At 30.9% G+C, this 18,232-nt stretch overlaps 3 protein-coding genes across 3 annotated transcripts in view; 1 reads left to right on the forward strand and 2 right to left on the reverse strand.

Annotated features, from left to right (window-relative positions):
* Positions 1 to 1,877: 1,877 nt before the first annotated feature.
* Positions 1,878 to 2,672, reverse strand: LOC103310381. Its single transcript, XM_008188543.3, has one exon. The coding sequence runs from the start codon at positions 2,543 to 2,545 to the stop codon at positions 2,117 to 2,119; it is 429 nt and encodes a 142-aa protein (XP_008186765.1). The 5' UTR covers positions 2,546 to 2,672; the 3' UTR covers positions 1,878 to 2,116.
* A 4,638-nt stretch (positions 2,673 to 7,310) lies between these two features.
* On the forward strand, positions 7,311 to 17,554 carry LOC100570569 (4-hydroxy-2-oxoglutarate aldolase, mitochondrial). The gene is made up of 7 exons (XM_003246982.4): positions 7,311 to 7,685; positions 11,176 to 11,304; positions 11,802 to 11,899; positions 13,475 to 13,633; positions 14,115 to 14,211; positions 14,325 to 14,458; positions 16,665 to 17,554. Exons 1-7 carry the CDS (start codon positions 7,493 to 7,495, stop codon positions 16,812 to 16,814), a joined length of 960 nt encoding a protein of 319 aa, XP_003247030.1. The 5' UTR covers positions 7,311 to 7,492; the 3' UTR covers positions 16,815 to 17,554.
* The window catches only part of LOC100164771 (peroxidase), a 45,226-nt gene continuing 43,848 nt past the window's right edge, over positions 16,855 to 18,232 (reverse strand). The window contains exon 13 of the mRNA XM_001951182.5: positions 16,855 to 17,774. Within this exon, the coding sequence (XP_001951217.2) occupies positions 17,705 to 17,774 (70 nt within the window). The 3' untranslated portion in view covers positions 16,855 to 17,704. The remainder of the gene's footprint in view (positions 17,775 to 18,232) is intronic.

The raw sequence follows: 18,232 nt of genomic DNA on the forward strand, positions 1-18,232 counted from the left end.
TATTTTTTTTTATTTTTTAATTTTTTAATTTTTTAATTTTTGTGTCTGTCATCACGGTTTGGGGCAGTAAAAATGCTTCGATTTTCTTCAACAGTATCTTGTTTGATGGGAAAGTGAATCTAGTTGGTGCATTCGGCAGGTCAAAATTTAAAATTTACAATAGTTTTCAAAAGCGCCGTGAAAAACAAAAGAAAAATTAAGGAAAAACGGGAATTTTTTTTGGTTTTTGGTGTTACTTTAAAACAAATAACCGTAGATACATGAAATTTTCACTGGTTGTTTATATTTCCATTTTATATACAATATAAAATTTTCAAAATATTTTGATTTGTTTTAAACTGTTTAGGGGCATTTTCAGGTTCCAATTTTATTATTTTTTTTTCTATGAATGTCAATAAAACTTTATTTGTCGAGTAAAAATACTTGTAAATTTAATACATGGCTCCTACTATATTGTTACAATGACTTTTGAAAAATATTAAAAATCCATAAACACAATTTTTTTTATAAGCATTTAAAGATCAAATTTTGACAAAATTTATCAAATTTTAATTTGAATAATTATTTTGTAGTTAAACATTTATAAAATGTTCAACTTTTGTATCTAAGAATTGATAATGTAGAACAAGATTCCACGTAAGTAATTAATTCTGTTACCAAAAAATCTAAAAAATACATTTACACAGTTTATTTTTTATAATCATTTTAAGTTCAAATTTAGACGAAATTACATATTAAAAATCTGGAATAACTATTTTAGTTATTTTGTTGTGATTGTATAATATATTTTGTGGGTATACTCGAAACTTTTTAAGTATACTATTATATATCTATGATAGTATCAGGGTTTGTTGTTGATGTATAACGCGTTAGAAGTACCTAATGGATATTGTAATATGATTAATTTGGAATTTTTATAGGTACCTATTATAGGTCAATTTTTTTTTAATACCATATATAATATTATGTCTTATACCTAGACTGACATACCGTCTCCGCTCAGAATCGTTTTTCTTATACAATGATATTATATCATTGAATTCAAATTTAATACAATCCATTATACAGTGACCCACTTGAATTTACTGTACAGCAGAGTGACAACCACTTACCCACCTTTTTTTATTGAAATATAAAAGACATTATCATTGTAATCGTATTTATATTAATGATTGAGGACGATCACTATTCGATAGTTGATTTGTATGTTTTGTTGCTGACTTCAATCGTTGGTCATTATAACAAATTAATATAATATATGTTGAATATGAGGTGTGAACCTATCTTACATTCAACTCTACAACAATCAGAATTCGTTCTACAATAAGAATATAAACACCGGATCATGAATATTGTGGGACTAATAAACACTTGTCAGACAATCATGTGACAATCATGTACGAAATCATGTTGAACTTAATGTTTAGAATTGATCAAAGAGTGTTCTGCCATTATGCAACTGTCGAAAGATTTCTACACGCCGATAATGTTAAATGCCTAGTTATCTAATGTATTCTTAATTAAAAACCTATTGATAATATATTTATATTGATATTTGCATGTGAATTTCAGCATTTTGTAAAATTTAAAATTTACAGGTTGTGAAGTATAGCTTACAACACAAATAAGTCATCACACTTTTATTTTAAATAAACCACGATTAAAATACATTCAAGGTGTATCCGAAAAATATAAATTACTCAAATCATCAGCAGACTACGTAGTCTTAAATTAGTATGTGGGGCTACTGAAAAACTGATCGAGAGTCAACCGTTACACACTCTATTACGCAGTTATAATAAACACTCCATTGCACATTTATATAAAAATCAGATTGATACTTAAATAAAATACACATCATAATATTTTAAAGTGGACTTTTTTATATTATAATACTCTTTGTGACAATTTATAATTTATGTAATTACATAAAATATGAAATTGTTTATAATAAATATTATTAATTTTTAATACATCTGAAGACAAGTATCGTTACACATTTAGTTAAACTAAAACGTGTATCTATAATATTTATTATTATACCTCTAATCATAGGCATGACAAAAGTACGTGAACGGCCGTTTGTTGGAGTTGCCGTTGCCGTTATACCGTTTACCTATTTGTTGTCCCGGAGCCATGAGAGCGACTTACCGGTGCACTGTCTGTAAGACTCTGCCATGTTAGAGAACTTGAAATCGTAGAGATTGGCTGCGGGGTGCTTGGAACCGTTGAGAACCAGGCTCTGGCCCTGGCAGTTGTAAGTGTCGAACAACACGATGCACTTATCTTCAGTGCTGTCGATGTCGATCACTATCACTGACTCGATGGTCTTGAATGCGGTCGTCACAGAACCGGATGGATTTCCGGTGCTGTTCATAACCACCGTGTCCATGTTGACGCAGCCGGTGGGATACGACACGTTGTTGCACCTCGAGTAGTCGCTCTTCATGCACAGCGTAATCGGCGAATACGTCTTGTAGTAGTAGACCGGGTTCGATAGAACCACCGACAATGTCACTAGTGTGATAAAAACAAAGGGATTCATTTCGGTTTTTTTTATTTGTGTCTCGACTTTCAAGTAAGACAGACGAATAATAAGAATGGATTATACCACATATGGTACAACGATGTTCGACGGTACAGCGATTGCAAGTGGATAGGTTTCGAATACACAGCCCTCTATTTAAAGTACCACTTTGGACGATAAATCCACGAAGAGTAAAATATTCGTAACGGAATTTTCTGCGTAAGGTTATCTCTAAAAATAAAAAGCCTCGTAGAGAGTGATGAACACTTGAATTCTGTAATCTACACGGCGTGGTTTTTTGATATAGGTATTCAATCAATTAAGTGCTGAAAATTATTTTCGAAATACTTTGTATGTGCACTCGAGATTTCACTGTAAAATAATCTGTATGCACATTATGAATTTCATACTAATATTATTATCGTCTCATTTCACACCCATCCGAATTCTGTTATTGTCGTGATTGTTGCATACACTTTAAAGTTCAATGATCTATATTGATATCTATAAGAGTATAACTCATTAAATCTTTGAGGGTCAAATTTTAATTCTTGACTGAATAATTTTTCTATGAATTCTTATTGTAATAATAATTTTTATAATCGTACACAATAATCATAATATATTTTAAATGTAGTCTCAATGTAAGAAACTACAATAGTTATTGAAGACGATCACATCTCGGCAATTGATTTATGTATTTTCAATTTAATGGACTAGCTAGGTAGTTGATTGTTTTTCAGTTTATTCGATACAGTATTTTTGTATTTTTCAATCAAATCAGAAAATAATAACATCCTTTCTAGATGCGCATAGTCGGAAATTTGGTGTAAAGCGCGAGGGGGAGGGGCTGTGCTTATTATGATCATTACTCCTATACTGCTATAGGCACTAGTGCCGATCGATTCATCCTAATTATTAATTCTAACAACTACAACAAGGCAACTTACAATAGGTTTTACAAACTGAAAAATGTAACCATAAAAAGTGGGTACAAACTAATGGTCGTTTACACTTGAACATTTTGTAACGGAGTACACAGTAAACTAGAAAACCCAACAATATAATGACACAAATAAACGCATATTGACGAGCGAGAATCACATAAACCAAATTTTTTAAATACATCAAAGTGTATGTGATTCTCAAGTGGCAAAAAAACCGGTGAAATTCACCAATCACAGCACGCGATCATAATATAGAGACATTTATTATCAATACAGGTGCATAATTTCACCCATTCAATGACCCGTGGCATGCTTTTCCAATCCTAAACTGGTATAGTCCAGTATCAGACAATCTTCTAAAGAAGTACATTATCCCTATCTTGACATACGCCGGCGGAGCTGCTTGGGCTCCCTTCATATCAAACGCCCACTGACGTCAATTTGAAGCAGTCCAAACAATAGGTGCAAGAAAGATACTTGGCATTCCATCTTACGTAAAGAATGTGAATCACATTATCTTCGACCAATCTCAAACAACTTAAAACATCTATCTGTTCTCAAGCCTTTGCACTATTTTATAAAAACAAATTTTTAAGATTTCGTCACATTTAGCCCCGTCAATAAACCACCAATAACTAGTCCCCTCGAGTAGGCCACACAAATCCTACACCTAGCTTAATAAATTCCACTTCTACCACTAGCAAAGGCAATAGCTTGCTGTGGTCAAAGACCTACGGTCGTCATTCAAAGCAAAGTAAAGCAATCAATGACACCATATTTAAACTCTTGTGACATGCACATCAACAAAAGACTAAAAAACTTGTACCAACACGAATAGTGCCGTTGAAAATAACCGTTTCGGCCGAAGACTTACCGTGGAATGCTATATCTTTCCAGTAACAGCCCGTTGTATTGCCAACAGTGGCATATAAATATGTACGTTTGCCGACGTCCGCAGCACCCGATATTGCCACCAGAAGCATTTATTATAATAATAGACTCTTTTATCAGAGCCACCAAAAATGTGACCCACCCAGCGTGCCCCTGCGTGGGTGTTCGCTCCCGGACACCCCTAGTATTCTATCGACCCCACTTACGAAGAATACGTTTGTCCTGTCTCAACATTCTCAACTTAATCGAGACCAATGATACATTTCCCGACATTATAACAGGAGGTCAGGCTCTCGGGTACGCTCACCACATTAATCACCTGCGTAGGCCACGTTAATGAGCAAGACCCCACTGTCCGCGAATTGTATTCAATATATATATATTATATGTAATAATTTAAAACAAAATACAATAAAGAGAACGTTATACTAAAAAATCGTGTTGTCAATTTGATTCGTCAACACAATAACTGTGTGACCGTTTCAATTTCATAAGTATTTTACGAGTAAACAGAAGTTATTTAATAATTTTACTTATTGAATTTAATATCTACTCAAGTACAACTCGCGAATAACAATGATAAATATTCGTTATTAGTAAAAATAGTATAATACTATTTAGTATCCTCATTGAAACGGGGACGCATGATGCTTATAATCAATTGCAAATAAAAATCTCTGCGAGTTAATATTAAATATATGATCGTTCCAAGTTATTTAAAATTAATTTTACAATTTTACCAACTATTAGATATGTAAAAACTTTATAAATTGGTTATTTTGCATCATCTTCTTTGAATCACACTATAAATATATTTAATTTTCAGAACCGTTTGAATTGCATTACGATCATTTTTCGTCAACTCGTTATTAGATGCTCTTTGTTGACATTGCATTAGAATAATAATATTATGCATTGGCTTAGTGTTTGTTATTTGCTTGTTATTTTATTTGCACATATTATTATAATATTATACAAATTTTACTGTACTCCGCAGCGCGAAGATTTCGCCGGTTTAAATATTCATAACGATCAACACCATTGCCGGATAACAATAAATTATAACAAAATTATAGGTTTACAGTGCGGCATGCAAGTTACTGTATATGGAATTTAAATTGACTTGAGAAAATTATTACTTACATTAAATTAAAATTTGTATATTATCATATTGTTATAGTTTGTACAAGAGACAAAAATTGAATTCGTTAAATACTCGTAAATCGTAATTCACAAACAATAATCTTTCGCGCATTTGAATCACACTTTTAAAATACGATTGCGACTTGTAATTTATTATTATATTATGAAGTTGGTTGGTTGGTTTAACTCGGTTGGTATGGTTCAAATATTTAAATGTACCATGATTTTTTTTTTTTGTTACATATTTTCTTAATAATTTTTAGTTAAGGATATAAATTAAAGAATATTCAAGAATAGTGTATAATACATTAATACGTATTGTAAATCATTAGAACGATGTATGTTGTCCAGTTAATAATGTATTATTCAGCTGCCTCTGTTGGAATTAATCTTGATATATTTAGGTTATAGGTACTGTACGAAATAAATACAGTAGGTATACCTATTACAGTGTTATATCTATTACACTTTTATTGACTGTTACATATATTATGATATATCATATTTGTGGGACTTGATGATTGGCTTCTTTTGTTAAACTGTCATCTTAGCTAATACTCTTATGGTACTTTTGGAACGAGCCGTACAGATTGCGTATTTAAAATTAATGAATAAAATAGAATACCTATGTAGTATATTATTATAATATAAAATCAAAAAATAAGAGTTTGATTGTGTAATATGCTAATATGTGCACAGTAAACATTCTGGTTAAATCTATAATACGTTATATAGACTCGTATAATAGTTGTGAAGTGCGTCCGACCAGTATGTTGAGATTGCATAATAACATATAAAGTTATAAGGTCGTGGGCTTTTGAATGGCATCTGTATTTGCTTTAATATAGTATATTTTAACATTGTATACAGTATATACACCATGTCCATTATAGTGTAAGCACTGAACATAAAAGTGGTTCCCAAACCATGAGTCGCGACCCCCAAGGATGTGCATACTTTAACATTCAGAATTTAAATAATTTCTGTGCGGTCGACAAACCAATATCTTTTTTACATTGTATGGTTTTGGCCAATGCCACATTATTATTATATTATTGTACGCTTACCATTATATATATATATATATAAATATACATCATAATTGGTACACTTAAAAAAAACATATTATATTATAAAGGTAGTGTTACTTCGACTATTTAAGAAATCATGACTGCGGGTCTACTACTTAAAGACGCCACGCCAGGGTCAATGCTTCTACGATTATTCACTAAAAAAAATGTAAATTTCAATTAAGCATGTACCTATAAGGATTTGTTACAAAACGCATTGTTTGTATAACTAATTTAACCAGCCGATTTTGGATCAAATAACACTTTTCGTGTCCCGATTGTAATATAAATATTAAATAAGCTCTTGACTTTGTATTTGTTAACTATATATGTAGGTAAGTATATTTTTTTAAAACATTTAAACTTTTACGTACATTATAGTGCCTACTGCCTACAGCTCAATAATATATAGAATACGCGTTAAATAATACGGTATAACTGTTATATTGGTCAACTCGGGTGATTTCTAAAATAATATTATAAATCATTATTGGAGAAATGCGCGGGAATACGTTGTCTCCATACATTTGTGCTAAACAAAAATAATTTGAGAACTTCTGTAACTCGTACACGATAATGTGTATAATATTATAACGATTGCGTCACGACGGGATCTAATGTCTCAGACCACAATACGTCCCAGTGATATCGTATTATTATTATTATTATTATTATTCCCGATCGGAACCCTTTGTTGGCTTCACGGCGATCGTAGCAACTTCATAATATTGTTGTCTCACCTATCGTGACACACTACATATTATGTCCGCAACGTGTCACGACTGAGAGTGCCGTCCCCGAGCAGCTTCAGTCCTACGTGATCCAGTCCGATTCCGAAACCGAGACCGAGTCACCAGTTCTAGTCTGCAAAGTGCCGATATAAAACGATATTTTTTTTAAAAAAAAAAACGAAAATGCAAATGTTATCCAACGCGCTCAGACCGGCGGTGGCGTTGCGCCGGATCAGCAGAAGCTCGTCCACGGCGGCGAAATTCGATCTCAATGGAGTGTTCGTGCCCATACCCACACCGTACAAGGCGAACGGAGACGTCGACTACGGAGCGCTGGCGTTCAATTTCGAACGATGGGAAAAAATACCGTTTAGAGGTGACCACCACAGTGGTTATACATGATATTAGAAAATATACCACTTTAATATGATTATTTATTAGAGACTATTAGTGTGTCTATACGAGCATCTGGGTATAATAGAATATTTATAACCAAAATTTACGTTTGACGATGGACATGAGAAGTTACTTATTAGCGGTGCTGGTGAGTGGTGCTTCTTATGACGATCAGGTAGGTACCACCGAGGTAGAGATAACATTTCCGTTTTTTTTTCCTTTTGAAATGTAGAATCGTCACTTATATTAATCTATATACAGAGTGATTTTTTAAACATGCTCACCTCCATTTTTCCCTTAATATTATACATTTATTCAAATTCTAATACAAAAGTCTATTTTAATAAGTAGTTTCTGAATAAATTATTGACCCCACCAGAACTGACCAATCTAAACATTAATTAATTTTTTTTGTTATAATGTTTTTCAATATATTTAAATTCCGTATCTTAAAATTAAATCTTAAGAGGGCTGGAAGGGGTGGAAGGAATGATCGAGGCGGTTTTGAATATTCCAATTATTGTTAGTGTAATAATGAATTATATAAATACAAAAATATCATCTTTTTTCGATATTTTTATTCTTGGATATCACAGCTGAAAAAAATATATTCAAAATCTCCTCGATTATTCCCTAGTAAACTTGTTGATCAATCATAATCCGTTTTCAAAGTTAAAACCTGTCAAACCAAATTCTTCCAATTTTGTCTAGCTTATTGGTCTAAAAGTCACTTTTTTTTCATTGGCTGCAGCCCCCTTAAAGGTAAATTTTTGACAAAATTTATCAAAATTACAAACATTTTCAAATTATTTTAATTGGTTCAAATGTAACACATTCTGACTCACTCACCACCCAATATATTATAGCCGAGTGGTACCCACTTGCTCACTTTTTTAATATTTATAACGCGTGTTTATTAATTGATTGCAACAATTCTTATAAGTAATACGACATATCACAATTAAGGAATGTTAGTGTTATATCTTTTTATTTTAATTGTTAATTATTTGACGAAAACTATATTTAAAGGCAAAGCGGGAGACTGGCAAATTATATATCCTACCTAACAAAAGTTACGTATAGACCGATTTTAATACTTAAAAAGGCAACAAATCGAATGCTTAAAAATGTGCAATAGATTCGTAACACGAGGTCAATGCGTGACATAATAGCAAGCCTGGGCAAGTTAATGATAATTTTTAACTGAGTTTAGTTAAGTTAATGTAAAACATTTTAACTCAGTTAATAGTTAAAAGTTAACCTAATTTTTTTTTTTTCAACTCAGTTAAGTCCAAAGTTATATGAACATTTTCAACTAACTTATTAACTTAAGTTAAGCTGTTATTTTTTTTTTTTATAATATCTTTATTCTTTATAAATACCCAGTAATATATGATTTAAATAATAAAAATCATAAAAAATATTATTGAACACAGGAAATAGCCAATAGCTTTTCTATACATGGGTAGTGAATTAATAGAATTATGAAGTAGGTACGAAAAAAATACAAAATTGAAAATGCCAAAAAAAATACAACCTTTTGATTTATTAATACACTAATACAGATAAGTACTATACATTTTTTAAAAATTATTAAATAAAAATAACATGATATTTAAGAATGTACTTAATTTTAAACTCTGAATACTTTTTCAGGGAACTAAAAGTTTAAAACTGTTAAAGAATATAGCCACTTTACACATCAGTAAAATATTTATATTTATAAATATTTATTTAAGAAATTGATTTAACTATATTTGTAATTCCCTATTCTAGTAAATGATTATGTAATATCAATAATAATTTTTATTTTTATTATTTAATTATTTATAAATTAAATTAACTTGAATTCGATTTAAAGTAACTTGTTATTTATTTAGTTAATATCAATTAAAATAAGTTAAGTTAAAAGTTAAAATTAACTTAACTTTTAACTTTTTAACGCGTTTATGCCCAGGCTTGCATAATAGCCCCTTCATTTACATAATAGCACAAAAATTGGTTACCTAGAAAATATATTAATATGTATAAACGTTTTCTAGTCATTTGACAGATAAGGTATCGCTTAAGCCATTAATTAAATATATTATTAGGTGTATAACCTATCGTTATGTTTGCCTATTTAAAACTTTACTAGACTCCTATGAGTGTATAGGTACTTATACTTGGGTATCATCGTCCTCGTCTGTAATTGTTTTAGTCATACCTAAGTCATAACAATTAAATATTACTAATAAGTAGTAATTACCATAATATTAGTATTACTATTATTACCTACCGGCTACCACACACTTACTGTATGTGAAGAAATTAGTTCCGTTACGATAAATGATTTTATACGTTTTAAAAGTATATTTAATTTAAATATTATAATATTGATAATTTAATAAATTCCACAGCAAATTAAAAGTACACTTATTGCACACAAATAAAAAACAATGTGAACAAATCATATTAATAAAAAAAATATATAAAATAGCCTCAATTTCAAGTTTATTTACGTTAAAAGTTTCACTTTGGTTTTTTATCATCTTTGTGGTTTCACTATTTTATCTCAACCATATTTGGAAGTAAAATATTATCGAGTAAAACTATATAATAGATAGTAGGTACTATGGATAGTGCACATAAAATAAACATAGAATAAACACAGAAACCATATAAGTTATAAGCATGAAATGAATATCCCTACGTGTTATGCAATAGTGATATAGGTACCTATAGGTAATTGACAATAAATTATATTAAATTAAAAAGTAATGAATATATCAACTTATTTTTTTTATGAGAATTGCGTGAAATTATAATTTAACAATAATTGCCTTACTCACATAAAGCTTGAAGGAAAAATTACGATCTGTTGTCAGTTCCTAAGACAATGTTTTCTAAAACGATCGATTAAAAGAAATAATGATATATCATATTATGTAATAGACAATATTATGTTACATAATAAAATTTAATTCCCAAATATTAAGTTTATACTTTACCGCAATTTATAGGTATGGTTTAATTTTTTTAAGTATAAATTCAACTGAAAAATAATTGTATTACGTATTTATCATTAGCCCAACTAAGTTTTATACAGCTTCTCTTGTACAACATTATAAAAAAAGCATTTTCTTTTTATACTATTATTGTACATCCGACTTGATTTTATACCATCAATAAGAGAGATAAAAGTTTATTAAAATGCTGTTTACAAAAATAGCAAATTGTAAAAACTTATATAATAAATTAATAATGCATTATCATATTGTCATGGTATTAAAATGTAATTTTTAATTATTTTAAAAGCACTCTATTTGCTAACTTCTAAAAATGGAAAATTTTTGTTTAAACAAGCAACGGGTTCATTGTATTTATTATGCACTATTTGCGAAAAAAAAATTGTATCTTTGGAATATTTTAATTGAATATTTGTTCATGTAATAACTATATAAGTAGGTAACTATTATGTTATTTTTCAGGTTACTGTGTGGGTGGGTCCAATGGTGAAGGACCATATTTAAAAGCCGAAGAAAAAATAGAAATGGTGTCCAAAATTCGATCTATGATTGGAAAAGACAAATTATTGATTGCTGGGACAACGTGTGAATGTAAGATATAATAAATTAAAAATGTAATACAATATAACAAATAGTAGTAAAATATTATTTATATATAGATTGAACGATTCTCGTTAAACCGAAAAAATACCGGTGGTCAGGTTATTTTAGCCCTCGCGTGTAAATTATATTATCTAAACAAAATCAATTTCAAAACTTTTGAGAAAGAATATTATACCATTATTCGACTAATTTATTTCAACGCATTACGAAAAATATCGTGTTTATATCACGTGCATGAGCATGGCGAAGTAGCTATTCAAACATAATATATACTTTATTTATATAGGTGCAAAATTAAAATTAAAATGTTATGTGAAATGTGGCGCATACCTACGTCCTACACTTGAACATTTCTCCATATTATTTTTATGTTTCCAAAATAAAATCACACACGTGCACAATAATAGTTCAATTATATTTTTAGTACAAACAATGAATGAAAATAATATTATGTTCAATAAGTCTAAATGATTGTCTTTATATAGCAACTAAAATGACGTGCGACCTTAGTAAAGCCGCAGCTGAAGTCGGGGCAGACGGCGTTTTGGTGATGAGTCCTTTCTACTTCAAAACCAGAATGACGGTATGTAACGTTATACCTACATAATACAATAAAACATTTTTTTTTCGGCTCGCATTTTGTATTAAATTATTAATATCATATATTATATACCTAATATGTTTAATTTGTTTAAAGAGATTAAAAAAAAAATAAATACACCCCTAAATTAAAATACCGCGTAAAATGACCAGCAATTAAAAAGGTTACATGTTGAATAAAAAAAAATTAAAACTAAACCTATATACAGGGTGTTTCGCTATGTCTGTTTCTGTTCATAACATTAATTGTCTGTTAAATAAATCTTAAATGCGATTTTTCGAAATGTTTACTAAATTAGAGTTCTATATAATATGATCATTAAAATTCATGATTTTCCTTACCCGTGAACCTTAAAAGATTGAGTCTCAGTTTTTTAAAGTTGATTAATAAAAATATTTTAAAAGTTGAACCACTAATTTCCATAATGTCATACATATTGTATAATATATAGCGTATTAAAGTTTAGGCAGGTTGAGCCAAGTGTGGGATATGTATACTTACACTTAGCATAAAATATAATAATATGTAGTGGGAGGTAGGGCGGACGAGCACAAACATGTCGAATCATTATGTATATAAAATGTACGTACCTACCTACGCGTGTATATTAAAAAAAAAAAAAAAACATTAGTGGGTATAATAAATTATTGTTAATATTAATAAACAATAAAATAAAGTACAGCCTTCAGTCGTGATCATTTATTTTGTTTCCTTCCGTGACAATATTATAAAATGTTACGGAAAAGTACCCATACATTCGTAGGTACTTAAAGCTTTCATTCGACGCTATTTCGTAGAATATATTATTCCAAACTAACAATAAATTGTATGTATTCGAAAGTAGTAAGGTATACGATAATATTGTATTATAAATTAAATATGGAATTCGATACTTCAAACCCAAAATACTCACGTGTCTACCCTCACGCGCGATGGTTATTAATATGGATGGCCAGTAATTGGAAATATTACGGTAATTAATATCTTCTGGGAGAATTTTTAGTGACTTCCGTTTTTTACATATAATTCATCGATTTACGTTTAGTTCAAGTGTAAGTTATTAACCTATACAATAATACAATTGTAATAAATAATATTATTATCGTAGTACTTAATTGATATTATATTTTAATACCTAACGAAAACTATTTCAGCGAGAGTGTATTGCCCGAGGCAATAATATTAGCTTTGTATAATATGAGCATGTATATTCTCGAGTCGTATCACAACTTATAGCAACTGATAGGCACGACCGTACGACAACTAGATAGCCGTTTTTATACTACAGTTGTGACCAAAGTTGAAATTGGCCATCATTTATAAAGCAAGTAATGTTCAAATTTATTTTACATTTATTTATATACAATGTATATATTTATCAATACATATATACTATGATAATATTATATTGTAAACATCGCCTGCTTTGTAAATGGCGGCCGACTTCGATGACAAGAAGGAGACGGATATCTAGTTGTTGTATATATCTGTGGGCACGACGCTCGATTTTTACCGAGTTTTTCCCCAAAGATATGTTATGAAAACAAAACTTTTCAGGAGGAATCTTTGTACGAGCATTTCGTATCGGTAGCCGACTCGTGTCCTGCACCGGTCATAGTGTACAACATGGTGCCCGTGACCGGTATCGACCTCAGCGTCGAAATACTGAAGAAAATGTCCTTACACCCGAACATCGTCGGCGTTAAGGATAAAGACGTAAGCCGCCGGCATCACAGTGGGATGAATGACAATTTCAGCGTACCAAAAGCCTATTTTCAAAACTAAAAAATTATCAGTTTTGTAATCGTTAATTTGTCTTTCCAATATTCTGACGTTAAAAATAGCATTTAAAAATAATTAATTGACGTGCACCTGACTTGTAGAGCTGTTTGTATAAAAATATAGTATATTATAATATATTATTTGATTAATATTTTCAAACTTGTATACATTTTTATATTATTTAATTTCCCCACTTAAAACGATAAAAAATATATTTTTTTTTTTATACAGTTATCCAACATATTGCAATAATGACATATTACATTTTTATTTTTAATTTGAAAGATAAGTAACATTGGCGCGATAAAATTGTCATGCATCCCACTGTGGGGCACCGTGTTCGAATATAATAATATTGGAAACGAGAAAATAAATTGTAATGCGCGCGCAACTTTTGTTTTTGTTTCCGGCGTAGATGGGAAAACTCGCAGCGCTTGTCACCGAAACGCGTGACCAGAGATTCCAAATCGTTGCCGGGTCGGCGAGTTACTTACTGGCCGCCATGCTCGTCGGTAAATCGCACACGACCTAATATTATATTTAAATAGCTTCTTCCGTCCCTTTGACAGACGACTTCGTTAAGGCCGAGTTTTTATTTATTTATTTATTTTTTGTTTACTTCAAGGTTGCTCGGGCGGGATAAATGGCCTGGCCGCTGTACTCGGCGAACCGTTGTGTAAGATGCACGAACTGGCGGCCGCGGGTCGGTGGCAGGAGGCATTGGAATTGCAAAGGAAACTCGTCAATATCGATTTGCTTGTGAGTCGTTTGTCTGATTTGTTAGAACATTATCATAACGTGTGATAAAAAGCACCTGTAAATGTGGAGTAATGCACTAATCCAAGCATATTTTATTATATGGTATATATAAAAGAAAATTTTTAAAAATATTCAATTACAGGTACCTATGCAAATGTTGAAAAGTATTTAAAATATATAAGTATTTGAATACTCGGCAAAAATAGAATGTTGTGTGGTAAGGGCGGGAAGTGAGCTATTTCAGTCGCGAGTTCCGCATTTCGCCCAAGACTGAAATTGCCTTCCCGCACGAGCCACACATAATATTTTTTGTCACGCCTCTGCTTTCATCGATCACGGTAAAGGTGATGCAGGGACATAGGCGTGCGCACGGGGTGGGCCAGGTAGGCCGTGGCCCACCCTGCGAATTGTACCATACTTATTATAGATGGCAACTTAGATCATATAAATAGTTGTATTGTCTTATTCAGTGGTATAAGCATTTTGGCTTTTGATTTTATTATATCAAAACAATTAACAAGATTCTCTTAAATCTATAAAATATGCAAACAAATAATGGTTCTATTTAATCGAGGATAAGTAAATCATGGACATATATCAGAACCAATCAATTTGGACTTAAGGAATATAATATGCAAATGCCATATAAGTCCTAGCCGTACTTATGAATAAAAATATATATATTATACCTTAAAATTTGAACAGTGGGTGATGACCGGCGAGTGAATGGATGTAATTTTATAGATAACTATGTAACACATAAAATAATTTGTTTCAAGTATTATTGGCCTACTCTGCCACAACGGGCTGCGCACGCCTATGTGCAGGGATCTATGCAACAACCAGACTATTCTGCGAAAACAATATTTCGTGAAAGAAACGATTTGGTTTTATTTATTTATCAAGCGTCATGCATGGAGGTTATAATAATATCTATTAATATAAGATGTAACCATGATTCTATGTTTTGTAAGGACCGTGGTATAAATTTCAGTATAAATGATAATTTATTATTATATTAAAATAAAATAAGAACAAAAAGAGTTAATCACGGCAAACATAATGTACTTATGTAGCAGTGATCAATGCAACAATCAGATTATTCTACGAAAAACAATTTAATGAAATACAAATGTTTACGCGTCATGCAAGGAGGTTATAATATGAGTATAAGATGTAACCAAAAGTTTATATTTTGTAAGGACCGTGGTATAGATTTCAGTGTCTGGTTGCGCAGTAGATTCGCGTAATAAGCGCGACCAGCACTTTTGGGGATTTCCATTTTACCGACCGGAACTTTTGAGGATTTCCACTTCACCACCCATCACTTTTTGGGATTTCCACTTTGCCGCCCGCTGGATGGAAAAAGGTCGTTTTCCTACGCTTCAACCGTTATAGAAAACGAAACTTTCGTTGCATGCATGACAAAAAAATATTTAAGTTTTTGAATTTAAATACAGACACTTCGAGAAAGTATTTAAAATACGCGTACTGACTACTTAAAAAGTCTATTTGAATACTTTTACTATCTATTCTAGTGACTATTCGTTCTGGGACGATTGCGGGCAGAACAATAGATGATCATAGGTTGTGTGTATTATGCCTCCAACCCAAATGTTGTACAGTTTCACGCCTTTGCAGCTATATGTTATATGGATATCGGATATGTTACGTTTTTAAGTCAATCGATAACGTATATCATACATTACACTCGCATTCTTATAGATTTTAAAATTACCGTGTATAGGTAAATTCTTAAATAACGATTAACAAGTCCATTCTATCGCGGATTTCCCCTATTTCCATCGTATCTGTTCGTGCACGCGTGTAATGGAAAATGTTATTTAATTTTATGTTATTTAACAACATAATATAGAAATCCATTTCATTTTCTTGTATCATATCAATAATGCTATTATGCGACAGTCGTCGAGCAACAGCTGTGGCGACGATATTAATTTAAACATTTTGATTACCTAGTTATATTGTGTTCACTCAACATAAGTATTATGTAAATATATTATTATGTGACAACGAGACGTCATTATAATATAAATATAACATTTAAATTTCTACCACGCGGTATACAGTTACCGCTATTACCTCTAAAATGTACTCATAGGTATTTACCACAGTTGAGATTTATTGCAGTCGATTGGTTTATCGATATCGATCTACTCATTTTTAACTGTGTTTTTTTTTGTAGCTCATGCAAGAATGTGGACCAGCCGGTCTTAAAGCTGCGATGGAACTTTTGGGCTACAGAGGTGGTCTGTGTCGATCCCCGTTGCCGCCAATCACCGCCGAGAAAGTTGCGAAAATCAAACTGACGCTGGAAAAAGATGGATTTTTGTAAAGAATCGTAAACAAAGCAAAAAAACCCCGAACATTTTTTACAGATTCATATATATTATATATCTTTTTATTACAAACAAAAGTCAATACATTATTTTATACAAGTATACATACAATTAATAAGATAATTATATCGACACGTTAACTTACGATACAACGTAAATATACATTTTTCTAAATAAATTAAATACAAAACTAATATTTTAGGAATAAACACATATTATTATTATATTATATTCATAAGAAGCATATTGTATAATAATTTTTCACTGACGGAATAAAAGAAACCGTGAATAAAAATTATTATAAAATGTCAGCTTAACGTTTTGAAGAGTATAGATGTTTAACATTATGCTTAAAAATATTTATTTATGGTTTCGATATTTTTTGCCATGGCACGTTTAAGAGTCTAGATAATGATAATATGTTCAACACACTTCATTGTATAAAGAATAAGGTATACAAGAATCATTACACTTTAAAAATTCAAGAGTAGGTAAGAACGTTAAAAAGTTTATGATAAAAACAATAACATTACTATATTATCAATATTGACCAGTAAAACCAATAGTGAGATAGGTAATATTGTTTTTTATGCGTTTCTGTATCAAAACAGACTATATATATAAATAATAATAAAAAAAATCATTGGCACTTTTTTAATTCTGTTTTAATTTATACATTTCCTGACTTTCGGACGATTTGTGTTTAAAATCTTGGTAACGATGTAAATAATAATAATTTAAACTTATCCGACTAAACATAAAAATATTTAAACATTGAATACTTAAGACTAACTTCTGGTACTATTATACACACAATATATCACAAACGCAGCGTCGATTTTTTTTCTCCTCTTTCTCCAAGCTTGTTAACGCGGGCTATACGAGGTTAACTTTGGAATCTCCACGGAGCCAAATCTAGTTCCGTCAAGATCTGTCTACACGGGACCAACGCGTTCCTGTAATGAAAGCAAAACAAAAATTAAGAACAAAGTCAATTAAAAACCGTTTTCGTCACTATAGCGTATGCATACAATTTAACGGTTGTGTGCAATTTGCACAAAAATCGATCTAAAGTAAAAAAACGACTGACCAAAAATTGTGAAATGTAATATTTTAATTTGCACCACGCACAGGTGGGCGGTATCTGAGATCATAATTTGCACAACAAAATAACAACCGATGGCACAGTGTCTGAGAGCTCAATCGACCATCTATCTACTAGGTATTAGGTACCAATATAAGTGGACTATAATATTTTACCGCAAATAACCGAGTAACAACTGATATCGTATAAAACTATCAGAGTTAAATAGTTTTACCAAATTTGCCTTTTGGACATGGGTAGGTACTTTAGATATTAAACTCCATCGTTGAATTCGGGAAGTTTAGACATCACGTTTGAATACAGAACGTG

This window comes from Acyrthosiphon pisum, chromosome A1, assembly GCF_005508785.2.
Source record: "Acyrthosiphon pisum isolate AL4f chromosome A1, pea_aphid_22Mar2018_4r6ur, whole genome shotgun sequence".
Classification (NCBI taxonomy): domain Eukaryota; kingdom Metazoa; phylum Arthropoda; class Insecta; order Hemiptera; family Aphididae; genus Acyrthosiphon; species Acyrthosiphon pisum.